The following is a 13,334-nucleotide window of genomic DNA, read 5'->3' as shown; positions in this document are numbered from 1 at the left end:
ATGTCCCTACAACAATCCTGATGAGCGCCCGTTGTCACAGTTGTAAACATGATGGCGTTCTTCTTCCATGAGGGGTTTTGCGTCACGGCATTTAAGGTGATGCCTTCTAAAATAACGCTCACCTTGTGCTGGACATGCAATAAGTCAGGAGAGGTGTCATATTTTGCCAGAGAAGGCAAGAATTGCTGAGATTTAAAGCTGTTTTGTAGCAAACCAAGAATACAGACTACTTAGCTGTTATTAGTAGCCTACTGTAACTGTTTTTTAGTGTTATTGTAGTTGGTTAGGTGGCTTAGGTTTTGTGAAACCTAAGCCACCTTGAGATTGTGAATTTATGTACATTTTTTGTGTTTTCCATTTAGGCTACTTATTTAAATATATTTAAGGATACTTTAAATTTTTAATATATTGTTCGATTTTAAGAATTTTATATTTTATTTTTTTCCATAAAAAGCCATTCTTTAAATGTCATTCACCATCATTTTGAGGCTCTTCATTGTTTTTTTTAGTTTTTTTTTTAAGTATCGGTTCAGGCACCGTTTAGGCACCGGTACTGTTTTAAAAGTATCGATTTGGCACCGGTATAAAAAAAAAAAAAAAACGATACCCAAACCTAATCTAGGGTTTGCTTGATACCACAATTTTGACTTCAGTACGATACCAGAATCTATACCTCGGTACCGATGCTAAATTGATGCCGTAAGTGATAACCAGCCTTAAAAGATAACTGAATTAAAAGTAATTTTATTAAGAACACTGCATGACACTCTGCAGTAACAAATGTGTTGCTTGTTTTCAAGCATAAATATATGAACAACATAAATAGCCCTTCTCAGTGCTCCATACTCTGTAAACTTGAAGTGATACGTATGACATATGAAGGCCAAGTATGGTATCCCATACTCAGAATTTGTCCTCTGCATTTAACCCATCCAAGTTAGTGCACACACATTAGGAGTAGTGAACGCACACACACTGCAAGCTGTGGACACACACCCAGAGCAGTGGGCAGCCTTTTTTTATGTAGCGATTTGGAGTTAGGTGCCTTGCTCAAGGGCATCTCAGTCATTTCCTGCCGGTAATGAGGATCGTACCCGCAACCTTCCAGTTACCAGTCTCTAACCATTAGGCCATGGGCCATGACTGCCACAAGGTGATACAATTAAAATGGTATTTGTTGTTATAGAACTATTATTGAATTATACAAAAAGTGCAATCTTCCTACAAAAAGAAGCATATTACACATTACATAGAACGAGTGGCAGATCTATTAATTTGCATTTACATTTCAAGACTTTATGCACAGATCTATATTGACAGTAACAGATTTTTGTCCCATCTGCTGCTATGGTTATCACTGTCAGTCATTGCAGTTTCGGATTCAATCCCACATTTAGATAAGGTTATCAATTCAGAAACTTTGCAATGAGCTGTAAGCAGCATGACACATGCTTATTGTTTACAAAGCGTGAGCAAAGAGGGGTCCCAGTACAATCACTGAAGCTCAGCAGTGAAAACTCCTGTTATAATCAATGAAGCTGACAACACTGCACAATGAATCTCTTATTTAAATTGTGATTTTTATTTTATAATGATTCGTGGATGTGCTGAACTCTAAGCTTGTGAAACAAAAATGCATTTTCAGCGGTGATGAGTGGCTTCTGACTAACTTAATCACCTCTGATTGGCCAATATGTTCACATGCTCAATAGTTATGTCTGTGATTGGCTACAATGCTCTACGCTGCAAACTCTGCTCTTCACGGAGTGCTTACACAAATGTATACAGAAGCATTAACATTACTGATATTCACGTTATTCTCTAATTGTATATATCATCAGCAAAATTAACGTTTAGATAATCTTGTCACTTTTATCACATTTGCTGGTTTCGCATCAGTTTGGGTGACACTACCACATAGCAGTGAACTTCGGAACAATAGCGTATCAAGTACCGAAATGAGCAAAGTCATGATATTGTACCATTTGAAATATGATATAGATCAGTATTTTTCCAGTATAGCGCGCAGCCCTAATCCCATAACAGCCTTATTTACAAATTCGATGTGCCGTCTAACCTGACTAAAGGCCCGTTCACACCAATGACGATAACTATAAAGATAAAGATATAATTCTAAAAATCGTTCTCCATATTAAAGAATAACAGAGCTCACACCACAACTATAACGATAAAGATATGAGGAACGATATCGTTGGGATCACTTTCAGACCGATTTTTTTCCAGCTGTCGAACGATAAAACACTGACAGCCAATCAGAATCCACTCTAATTTAAAGGTCTCGCGCATTTAAAATGGATCTGGATCATCCGGGCGCGCGTGTGCTTAGAATAAAAGGACCGTTATCGGTCGTTGGTGTGGACGCATATATAGTTATCTTTATCGTTATCTTTATAGTTATCGTGCTTGGTGTGAACGGGCCTTAAGCTATATTGTAGTTTTTACAGATATCCACATCCAGTATACACTTTCATGCATGTGGAACCCAGTGTATGTTATGTTGATGAATAAATGGGCTTGGTACATATACTCCCGTATTCATCTGATAAAATATCTAATAATTAGGAGTACAGGGTTATAGCAGAGCTCTGGTTATAGGGAGGGGGCTGATGAAAGGAAGACTTGAAGGAACAGCCTTGACTCATAGACACTGCAGATCGTTCTCTTATCAAAGCCAGCCGTGGAGAGAGGGAGGAGGACAACAGGAATGCAAACAGACGATACTAGAGACAGTATTTGTATAGACGCACAGTTCTCCCTTAAAGTGGCGCTCAGTGAAAGATGCAAAGATCATAAAAACGCTAATGGCTCGCAGCGACTACCGCTTCACCACCACCGTGCCATAAAATAAAGAGTAATTTGTTTGTGTGAGACAGTGAGCTCGAGCAAGTGTGCTGATGCATTAGCCGCGCACACACACTCTCGGTCCTTCAGCTTATTTGAGGCATAATGAGCACCATAAACAGCTCTGCTAGTGCCCATGTGTGGTTAGATTGAAGAAAAATCAGGCTGCAATAGTTTTTATCCACTGTTTAACTACAATTGTTGCCACTGTTACTCAATGGGAGGTCTGGGGCCTTTTAGATGTAGAAAAGCAGGCAAAGCTTGCAAATCATTGCGCAGTATGGCATTTGTTACTTGCTGTCATCCAGATACACAGCTGAACGCTTAATGCAGTGCCATTTTTGCTCCTGCTTGTTTCTTTTCCTATCTGGATACCCTAGAGGCTTGGTGTGGGGGCACCGACATTATACTTTTAGTGTTTGAATGTCTAATAGGTCAGGTCTAATAGCCTTTAAAAGCTTCTTTGGGCAATGCCAGTCAACAGGATAAATGCCCTGATAATGTTTTTTTTTGTGTGTGTGTGTATGTGGGCTTGTGTATCGTGATCAAATGCTGTGTTAAAAGTGAATTTGTTTGTTTCCAGGGGAGCACCTTGCAGCCCAGCCTCAAGAATTGCTGCCATATCCCCTGTGGGGGCAGCCCGATGGAATATCCCATCCGTATTAGCAACAAACTGCAATTGGACATTCGTCGGCACATCAGGAAATACTACAGTGTGAGTATTAGAAAATGCTTCTTGTAATGCACTGCCCATGTGTTCCAGATTGGCCACTGGAGGTTTTGTGAATACAGTGTTGCATAATGAGGTGTGTAACTTTTAAAGACCATTTTGCAACTAATCACTAGTGAAAATTCCCACCAAATGACCCAAGTTGTTATTGTTTTTTTAATGACCAAATGTGATATTTAGATTAATTTTAATGCATTTTAACAGTAATAATTACATTATCACTGACCTATGACGTAAAAAAAAAAAAAAAAAAAAAAAAATATATATATATATATATATATATATATATATATATATATATATTATAATTAACATGAATAATAGTATTATTATTATTAATAGCATTCCTTATTAATATTAACAAGTAATAATATTAATATTTTTAATGACCAATTATGATATTCAGGATAATTTTTCTATGTTTTCTAATTATCTACGTTAATACTAGACTACATCATAAAAAATCCAAATTATTTACGTGGATAATGTTAATAATAATAATATTTATTCTTATTACTATTATTATTAATTGTCTTTTGATATTAATCTATAAGTAGAATAAATAATTACCAGCATATTTAATAATTTTCTTAAAAAATTCATTACAAAATTAAGGAAAAATAAATATACTCAGTCCAGCTGACTTCCTAGAAATTTCACAATAAATGATTAATATTTAAAGAACCTGAATTATTCACAACTAAATAAAAATAAATAAAGGTCAGAACAAACAAAAGAATATATGTACAGATGTGCATACATGTATAATGACAAAAAACAAATAGATTACAGTACAGTCTAGTGGCAACTTTGCATAATTACAGTGTTTAATTTACAACAATAATCTATGATTATATCTATTATATTAGTGTTTCTCAATTTTTGTTCAAATAAACCAACTTTCCCAAAACCATGCAGCAACTAATTTATTTATTTTTTTGACAGGCGAATAGCTTGATGACTTGAAGTCATCTTTGATTGGTCTAATGTCTATGTTAACGTGTCTAGGGTCAAACAAAAGTTGTTTGCATATGCTTTTGCAGTAGCTCTATGTTCATTTGTCCAGTGTGTCTCCCTTGTAAAACATGTTTTATACAGTAACATCACAGGTACGCATTATCAAGTTCCTTGTCTGAGAGGTTTCATTTTCTACCTTAATTATAGTAGTTGAGTACTTATTTGAGTTGATCTGAAATGTTCTGATGGCAGTAATATGTGCTACATTCACATTTGACCACCTGGGCTCTCCATGAGCATCTTACAGGGGTTAATTTGAGCTCACCTTCCTCATGCTGTTTGTCTTTTATTGAAGCGTTTATTTCGCTCCTGAGCGTTGCTCCAAAACAGCAACTGCCCCCTCCCGTTGCTTCACAAATGGGTTTAATTTTGTATGCACTCTCAGTGTCTTCGCGGCATGGCAGAAATACAGGCCCTGGCGATGTGGCAAGTGTGCAGATATTGGACCTACGTTAAGAGCACGCATACATCTGTGTATCTAATTTCCCAGCTGAGGGTTCTGATTGACAGCCATAATCACTGCACAACACATCCAATCTGGACGAGCAAGCCAGGTTCTGGAACTCAGGGAAGTTCTGGAATGCCGGAAACTTACGAATCCGACTTGAAAGTTGTGGGGGTATATTCTCCCACAGGGCCGTGCAGAAAAATCAATTAGCAGCCTGAATGTAGCCACCTCCCTCGTTGGGACGGTGCCTGTAGGCTCTTTTGTCAGTATGTGTGAAACAGCTGCTGGTAGTGAATGCGCCCCCCTCCTTGCCCAGGCCCGGCTTCAGTGGACACAGCTCAGCCGTCCCCTCCCACACTAGGAGCAATGAAGAGGCTGATATTGTGTAATTAAGGATTCCTTTCAGCTGAGGGGAGAGCTCAAATAGAGTTGTTTGTTCGCAGAGATAGAGGGAGAAAGCCTGCCTGCATGAGGGAGGACTCGCGGCTTACATGGTTACAGATTGGAAGTCAGCGGTGTTTGTTGAGTTTCCTACGGAACACCAGCGAGGCATTAATCATGAAAGAAATCACTGCCACCCTCACCTTCAGCCCACCACCATTACCAATAAAACCACCCTTTAGAGACAAAGCAAATATGCTTTGCTCTTGTCTCCCTCCCTTCCCCCTTTCTTCGCCCCCACTCCCCCACTTCTCTCCTTCCTTGTCATCCGTTCTGACTCCTGGCGTCTTCTGCAAAATGAGAGTGTGGCACAAAGTGGCACCCCCCGTATTTACCCCATTCTAATGTGGGTTGCCATGGCGTTTAACAAATTATTGCTATTATGTTCATCATGTGCTTCGCCCCTTGGTGACTGGCTTGGGGATGTGATGATGATGATGATGATGGTGGTGGTTGTTGGGTGGGGAGAGGGGGTGAGTGAAAAAAAAAAAGAAGTGATAATCCTGTTTTGAACAAAAGGTCAGATTGCTGAATAGAAAAGGCTTGATTAAAGCAGAGATGTACAAAGTGGACGCATTTGCGTCCATTCAGTCGCTCTTGGGCTCCGCAGCCACTGTGTGAATGTACAGCTGTTGATTACTGAGGCACAAAGCCTGTGAGAGGCTGTTGTCTTGGGGGCTTTTTTGCTCCAAGCCGCCTGTAATCGCAGCAGCTTCATTTTTTTGCCTAAAAGGGGCGGTTCTGGATTAAGGGCATCAGAGAGTGGTTGTGTGCGTATTCAGTGGAGCTGGTGCGTTTCTGGGTGTTTGGATGGCAAAATTCCTTCATTTAGCAGTGCCTTTTTAAAAATTTTTTATTAAACTTTGGTGTGCAACTTATCTAACATAGTTAAAGATACAAACTTAAATTGTATGGGTTAAGTACTTAAGATTTTCACACCTGAAAAAAATCCTGAAGGCGCAAATTTGCCTTAACTAGGACCAGTAGGGCTGTATTATTTGGGGGAACTATATATTTATTTAATCTCTGATTAAAAAAAACAAACTATTTTGTAGGGTTGCACAATTTGGCTACTAATAAAAATAGTTGAATAATAAAATAATAATAATAATAATAATAATAATAATAATAATAAAAATGAGCCTAAAATTTATCATTTTTATAATTAATATTTAATATAAAGAGCCTAAAAATGTATCATTGTTATAATTTTATCATTAATATTTAATATAATAGCAATATTTCTTAATTTAAAAATTGTATTATTTGACTAATATAAAATTGTCAGGGATGTGATTTTTTTTTTTTTTTTTTTTTTTTTTTTTTTTTTTTTTTCGTATTTTTCGACCTGAAAAGTATGACCCATGTGAATTGCGTTAATCAGAGAAAATTTTTTTGGTTACTGTATGATGATTGAAATTGCAAAATGGCCTCAAACAATTACAAAATAAAATGCTAAATGTTACGTTTTCTAATACATTTATTTCATGTGAGTTAAAATAGGCATTGAAATGGTTTCTAACCAGTTGCCAGGTAACTTATTTTTTTAATACATTTTGAAAATGCATGGTTGTGAGAATGTGGCTTGGTGCGATCATCAGATTGCAACGGTTATGATGTAATATATTATTAATATAATTATATATAGTCTGTCGCGCTGCATGTTTCAGAGTAAAGCACAGAACTGTTGATTTTTCAGATTCGATTGCATTTGGGAACACAACATGTGGCAACCATCTTCCCAAATTCGTAATGAAAATCGTCTATAATATCGATTCATTTATGAATTGCAATTCTATCCTCTAACGATTCAAATCGATTCATAAATTTCAAAAATTAATATTCTAAATGTTGACTGAACGATGGAACAAAGAACAGTGCAGCAGATAACTCCAAATCGGCCACTGTTCGGAACCAGCTGATAATCACAAATTTTAATGATGGAAAAGACGCGCGCTCACGCCATGACAGGCGAAAATGAAAGGCTGAGCAGTGGTGGCGTCTTGGTCTCCAGCGGGCTTGAGTAAAATAATAATACGATTACAAGGTGTATGTAATTTAAACTACTTTATTAAATAACTCCACTAACAGTAGCTACTGTTCAGTTTGCATACTGCTGCCCTCCTCCTGCTCACTTCTGAACTCTTCCCTCTTGATTAAAGCTCCAGTGAAGGTGAAGCTCTAGTGAAATAATACGCGCTGTTGCATTCTCAATATTTAGTGATTTAGCCTCAGGATACAAGATATGTTTCTTCGCTTTTACAAGCAGGTATTGTTCGTTAACAAGACAACCGTTTGCGCTTCCTGTGTGTAAAAAAAAAAAAAAAAAAAAAACCTTGACGTATCCTTGATGTAAATTTATTTGAAGTGTAATTTGATTGTTTAGTTTGGCTCACATTCCATTATATTACATGGAGACTGCGGGGTTTGTGACCTATATTGCATCCCATTTCTGCACATTGCTTGTGCAGCACACTTGCTTAACACTGACAACACAGAACTTAAATACACAGAGGAACAAAAGAGCGAATTAATTGGGCATTAGGTGAATGAAATAATCAATCAAGGTATAGGAGGAGCCAGGGGGGAGCCAGGAGCAGGAGTAACCAGGCAGGGACCCCGGCCACAGCCAGAAAGATGATCCAAGGCTGGGTCATAGGTAGGGATACCATTTTTTCAGAACCGATCCGATCCGATACCAAAAATTCTGAGTAACGGCTGATACCGATCCAATATCAGCACAGGTTGTTGTTGGTTTTTTTTTTTTTTTTTTTTAAATCAATGTAGAATTCCTATACCTGTTTGTTGAACTGATAATTACTCTTTTGTGTGTTAAACATCATTATAAAGAAAAACAACAAATGAAAAAAATATATGATCACAATCTATGACAAAATACTATTATAAACTAGATTAGTTGAAAATTCTGCAGCAATAGTTACTCTAGAAAAATCATGAGCACAATAATTGTATAAAATCTAAACATTTAGTGAAAAAACATTTAGTGGAGATGAACAAATAAAAGTGAATAAGTATAGTACTAAATCTGTTAAAATGTTACTAATTGCTCTTTGTATTGTTGTAAAATACATTCATGAAAAACAAGTAAATATATTTATAATATATACTATAAAATTAAAAGACATTTATTTTAAATATGTAGCGCAGCTGTTACAGTGGTGGAAAGAGTACTGAAAAAACATATTTAAGTAAAAGTACCATTACATTCCAAAAAATGTAGTGTGAGTAGAGTTAAAAATTACTTTGAGTAAAAACTACTTGAGTAGTAGCTTATTTAAAAGTACTCATGAGTAGTGAGTACTGAGCTGCGGATACTACCCCCTTTATAATAAACACTGTGCACTACAATTAATAAAGTAAAAAAAACATTGTACATACTAGGGCTGGGTGATATGGGCGAAAAAAGAAATCACTGATTTTTTCACAAAAAATCCGATTTCAGATTTAAATAGATTTTTTTTTCCCCTAGTTAAAATCAATCTGCAGATGACAAACAAATTGTTCAAAACAGGTTTTAACTTTTTATTTATTTATTTATTTTTATTTTTATTTTATTATCCCTTGTGGGCTTTGATCTGGATTTCTCCCTTGGGGTTTAAGTGCAATCAGAAACAACAAGCCAAAAAGACAAGATTGCAGGCCCTGCCTTTGTAAACAGTGAAAATGTAACATAACATAACGTAACCTAACATGAGATGGGTGGATTGGGATTGTCAAAACATTTGGTAACTAAACAGAATTTTATTAAGTTTAGTGACAACACAATGTTACATGGTACAATGACTGGTATGCTACTGTTTTTATTATTGCTTATAATTTCACAATTTCAATTCAATTCTTGTGATTTGATTCTGATCTTGATTCAATATTGATTATTTTGGACTATTAGACCTTTTGAGACCTATTAGACCTCACCTAATGCTGTAAACATACAGAGCCCTGTCAGCTTGTATTATTATTATTAAAGGTTAAAAATAACATCTCAACTTAAATATAATGCGTTTTTTTATAATAACATATATTTTATAATATTATATTATAATATTTTAATGATGTATACATAGGTAAAAATATAGTAAATATGTAATATAGTTATCATATTTAGCAAAATACTCCTCTATAGCAATTTTTTAAAGTCCCAACTAACGTACTATGGTCATAATTGGCTTTCCTGAGGTAAATGTAACATTACGCGACATTGTTCTCCAGCTGTTTTATGGACCTCTTTCCGCGGTTGAAAAACACTGATCGATTTTATTACATTTCGGTAAGTTGAACTATATCTTTCAAATTAGCTATTGATCATTCGTGTTTATTTACTATTAACTAGTAGTAAAGAGTAACAGATGATCGGTTCACGTGCCACTTGAACTGAGATCTATCAGCGATCTGTCACAACACATTTACAAGCGACAAAACAGTGTTTATTGTTTATTATTACAGATAAACGGTGTTAATCTGAGAGCTGAGAATTTGTTTCATATCAATAGTAACCTTCTCTGTCTTGTCTGGCGGTGTCCTGTCAGTGTCCTCTTTGCTTCGCGATTTTTCTCTGCATGAGAAAATGGATGTGTGGCGTGAGAGCGTGTAAAAAGTGACAATTGCAAGAGTCTCAAGGTGAATTCGGGAGAGTTGGCAGCCCTGCTGATTTGGTTTGTAAATGTTTTTGGAGGGTGTGCTTGTGCTGCCGCGGTCTTCTTCATTTGCCATGTTGTTTGTGTATCTCTATGACAAATTTTATTTTTAAACCTTTTGTGAGGCTTAACAATAACACAGAATAGTATACGCACAATATCGGATTTGGATGGGTCTCGGTATTCAGCAAAGAATGGCAGTATCGGAGCCGATACCGATATTGAGTATCGGATTGGCGCATCCTTAGTCGTAGGATGGAGGAGCCATGGTGGATGCCTGGGAGGAGGGACCAAGTATGCGGTCTCCTGCGACAGAGCCGATCGTGGTGGAGACCCAGGCAGAGCCGAGGAGACACGGATCCAGGGTGACACCGCAGGTCTAGAGGGCTTTGGTGGCTCTTGGGACCGAGGCAGAGGTGAGGACCCATAAGACTGCCTTGAAGCTGGACCGACCGAGGACGGCGGCTGAGCAGAACCAGGTTGACGACTGACCAGGGCGAAGACAGAGGGATGAGGGAGCCCAGCTGAGCTGGTGGGATGACGGACCACGGTGGAGACGAGGGATCGTGGAGCCAAGGCGGAACCGACAGTTCAGAATCCTCAAGCCAAGATGGAAGGCCCCAGCTGGATCCACACCAGCCCTGAGGATCAGCCGAGGGCCAGAGAGAAACCAGCGGTGGCAGGGCTAAAGAACTGGCTGGCTTCGGTAGATGAGGTAGGAGAGGGAGGCTGGGGAGGAACTCTGAAAAGACAGGAGACACAAGAGACTTGAAGCTGGGCGGGACCAGTGGAAATGGGAGATCCAGGGGTATATCCTCCTCAATTTCCTCTAAAGAATGTCCAGAGGCCAGGCACCACTACTCTACAGTTGTGGGTAGGGCTTCCCTCCATGCCCTCGAACTCCACAAGCACCTCCTTGGGTACGGGCGTTGTTGCCGACTCGCACACCTGGTAAGATGCGTTGTTGGGCTCAGGCTCTGGGGCGTGGTACGGCTCAGTTGGGCTCGCTGACGCGTTATCTGCGGCAGGCTCAGGCTGTGTCTGCAGTGGAATCTGGCTTTAGCTCCATCTGGTGGGCTGTGAAAACCATCGCAGAGCAAAGAGGACACTGACAACACGCTGACAGACAAGACAGAGCAAGTTACTTCTGTAAATTTGATGAAATTCAAATAAATATCATTGATTCTCTTTGTAATTTTGACCACGTTTTGATTCTATTTTGATTGTTACGGTTGTCTAACGGATTGTTGTAGCGCCGCAGTTGAAGCACGTGAACTGATAATCACTTCCTCTTTACTACTAGTTACAGCACGAAATAAACATGAATGAACATCCGAGGGTATATTAAAAAGAAACCGTACAACTTGCTGAGATTAATCATGTCTCATGTAACTTCTTAATCAGTGTTTCAATGGCAGAATAAACAGATCATGGTCTATAGACCCTTTAATTAGCCTAGTCTACCCTATGTATAAATCTCTAATTCTGCCACTACCGCACCACCGCCGCTCTGAGACACTGAAAACACCAGATCATGAGCTGCTCACGTGTAAAGGAACATACTGCTCTTCACTCTGAAACAAGCAGTGCATATATTTATTTAATTAAATTGCACTAGCCATATTGCGATTTTGGTTTTATTCAGATCAAGTGTCCATCCATATGGACTGGAACATCATAGATACTTGGGGCTGGGCCGGTAAGCAACGCCGTAGTAATGCCCCATAATACCATAGCAATCACATGACAATGTGCTAAAAACATTTAGATGCCTTTGCAGCTGCATAGGCACACCCTGACAACCACCCTAGCAAAGTGTCATCGCACATTTTGTATCATTTTCTTTGGAAACTGTAAAAAATCTAGTTTGCTTTCCGGCATCAGGTGTTGAACGAGTTGCATTTCACATTCAAAATGGTTTAGAAACAACACATCTTCTTACAAACCTGACACAGAAATGAAACCTTAAGTGCTAAGCTCTGATTGTAGTCAGAGGTGAACTGAAATACTCTGGGTGAAACCGCTGTAGAAAAAGACATACAGGTATAGATGCGACAGTGGAATTGTGAAATGGAGAAAGAGAGAAAGAAAGGAGGAGAGCGAGAACGTTTTTCCGGTAGCTTGCACTGATCTGTGGGCCCCAGTCTTTGCCCAGTGTTTGGTTAAATTATGTGGAACTCATTTGACGGCTGCAGAAGTGGCTGTATTCGCAGTGTCAGGTATCGACTGGTATAATTATGCAATTATGAAGCTTTATCCTGCCTCTCTCTCTCACAGAGCAGGCTCTTAGTGTTTCAATTAGATGTTTTTTCTCTCTTTTGCTCCCTGATTTTCTTCTTTTCCCCCCCATCCTCCATTTCTTGGTTACAATGAAGATGCAAACAGAATCTGCCTATAAAATATTCTTAGAAAAAAAACATAAATAATATATTCTTAGTAATAGAAATAAAAGATTCATAGATTTGTTCTAAGCATGCATAGGTCAGACACATGAAGGCCAGTTGTGATTTAGTGTAGCATAGGATGTACTATATATGTGTGTGTACATTTGCATACACGTATACATCATGGTCTCCACAAAATATGAAGCAACTGTTTTCAACAATGCTAATAATAAGAAATGTTACTTGTGTGCACTGACACTGATAACACTGTTTCATCACCACAGTGTTTTTATTCTTGTGCCCAAGGAGGAGGGAAAGAATCCTTCAGAAGTCTGCACATGTGCAGTCCCAATGCGACCACAAACCTTTCTGAGGTCACAAATCGGGTGAAATGGCAAAAAGTCTCCATCCTACCCTTTTCCTTCAAATCAGACCACTGTACATAAAACAAAGTCTCAAATGGCTGTCCCTGCTGAATTTTGTGTCTGAAAACAATGACATACTTTTGTGTTTTTCAGTTGGCCTGTGTGTGTTCCTGTAGACGCAGTCTTTTGCTAAGCCCATGGGAACTGAACTGTTGGTTTAGTCTTGGGCCTCCAGAAGCACAAAAGATCCGTTATGGCAAACAGAGGGGTGATAACACCGGCGCTCCCTTCAAAATGAAAGCCAAACAGCTCACATATGTTCAGATTCAATTACACACTCTGGGTTCCCCTCAGCCCCAGGGCTTACTGCTAATTACCCAAATAACATCCGCACAAAACGCCACCCAGATGAGATTAATTCAGAAATTAAAA

At 38.4% G+C, this 13,334-nt stretch overlaps 1 protein-coding gene across 1 annotated transcript in view; it reads left to right on the top strand.

Moving 5' to 3' along the window:
- pola1 (polymerase (DNA directed), alpha 1) overlaps positions 1 to 13,334 on the top strand; it is a 55,921-nt gene that overhangs the window by 25,008 nt on the left and 17,579 nt on the right. The window contains exon 34 of the mRNA XM_079863554.1: positions 3,446 to 3,577. Coding sequence (XP_079719680.1) covers positions 3,446 to 3,577 — 132 coding nt within the window. The remainder of the gene's footprint in view (positions 1 to 3,445; positions 3,578 to 13,334) is intronic.

This window comes from Squalius cephalus, assembly GCF_949319135.1.
Source record: "Squalius cephalus genome assembly, chromosome: 25".
Taxonomy (NCBI): domain Eukaryota; kingdom Metazoa; phylum Chordata; class Actinopteri; order Cypriniformes; family Leuciscidae; genus Squalius; species Squalius cephalus.
The sequence above is the reverse complement of the archived record's forward strand: the minus strand, read 5'-3'. Positions and strand labels throughout refer to the sequence as shown.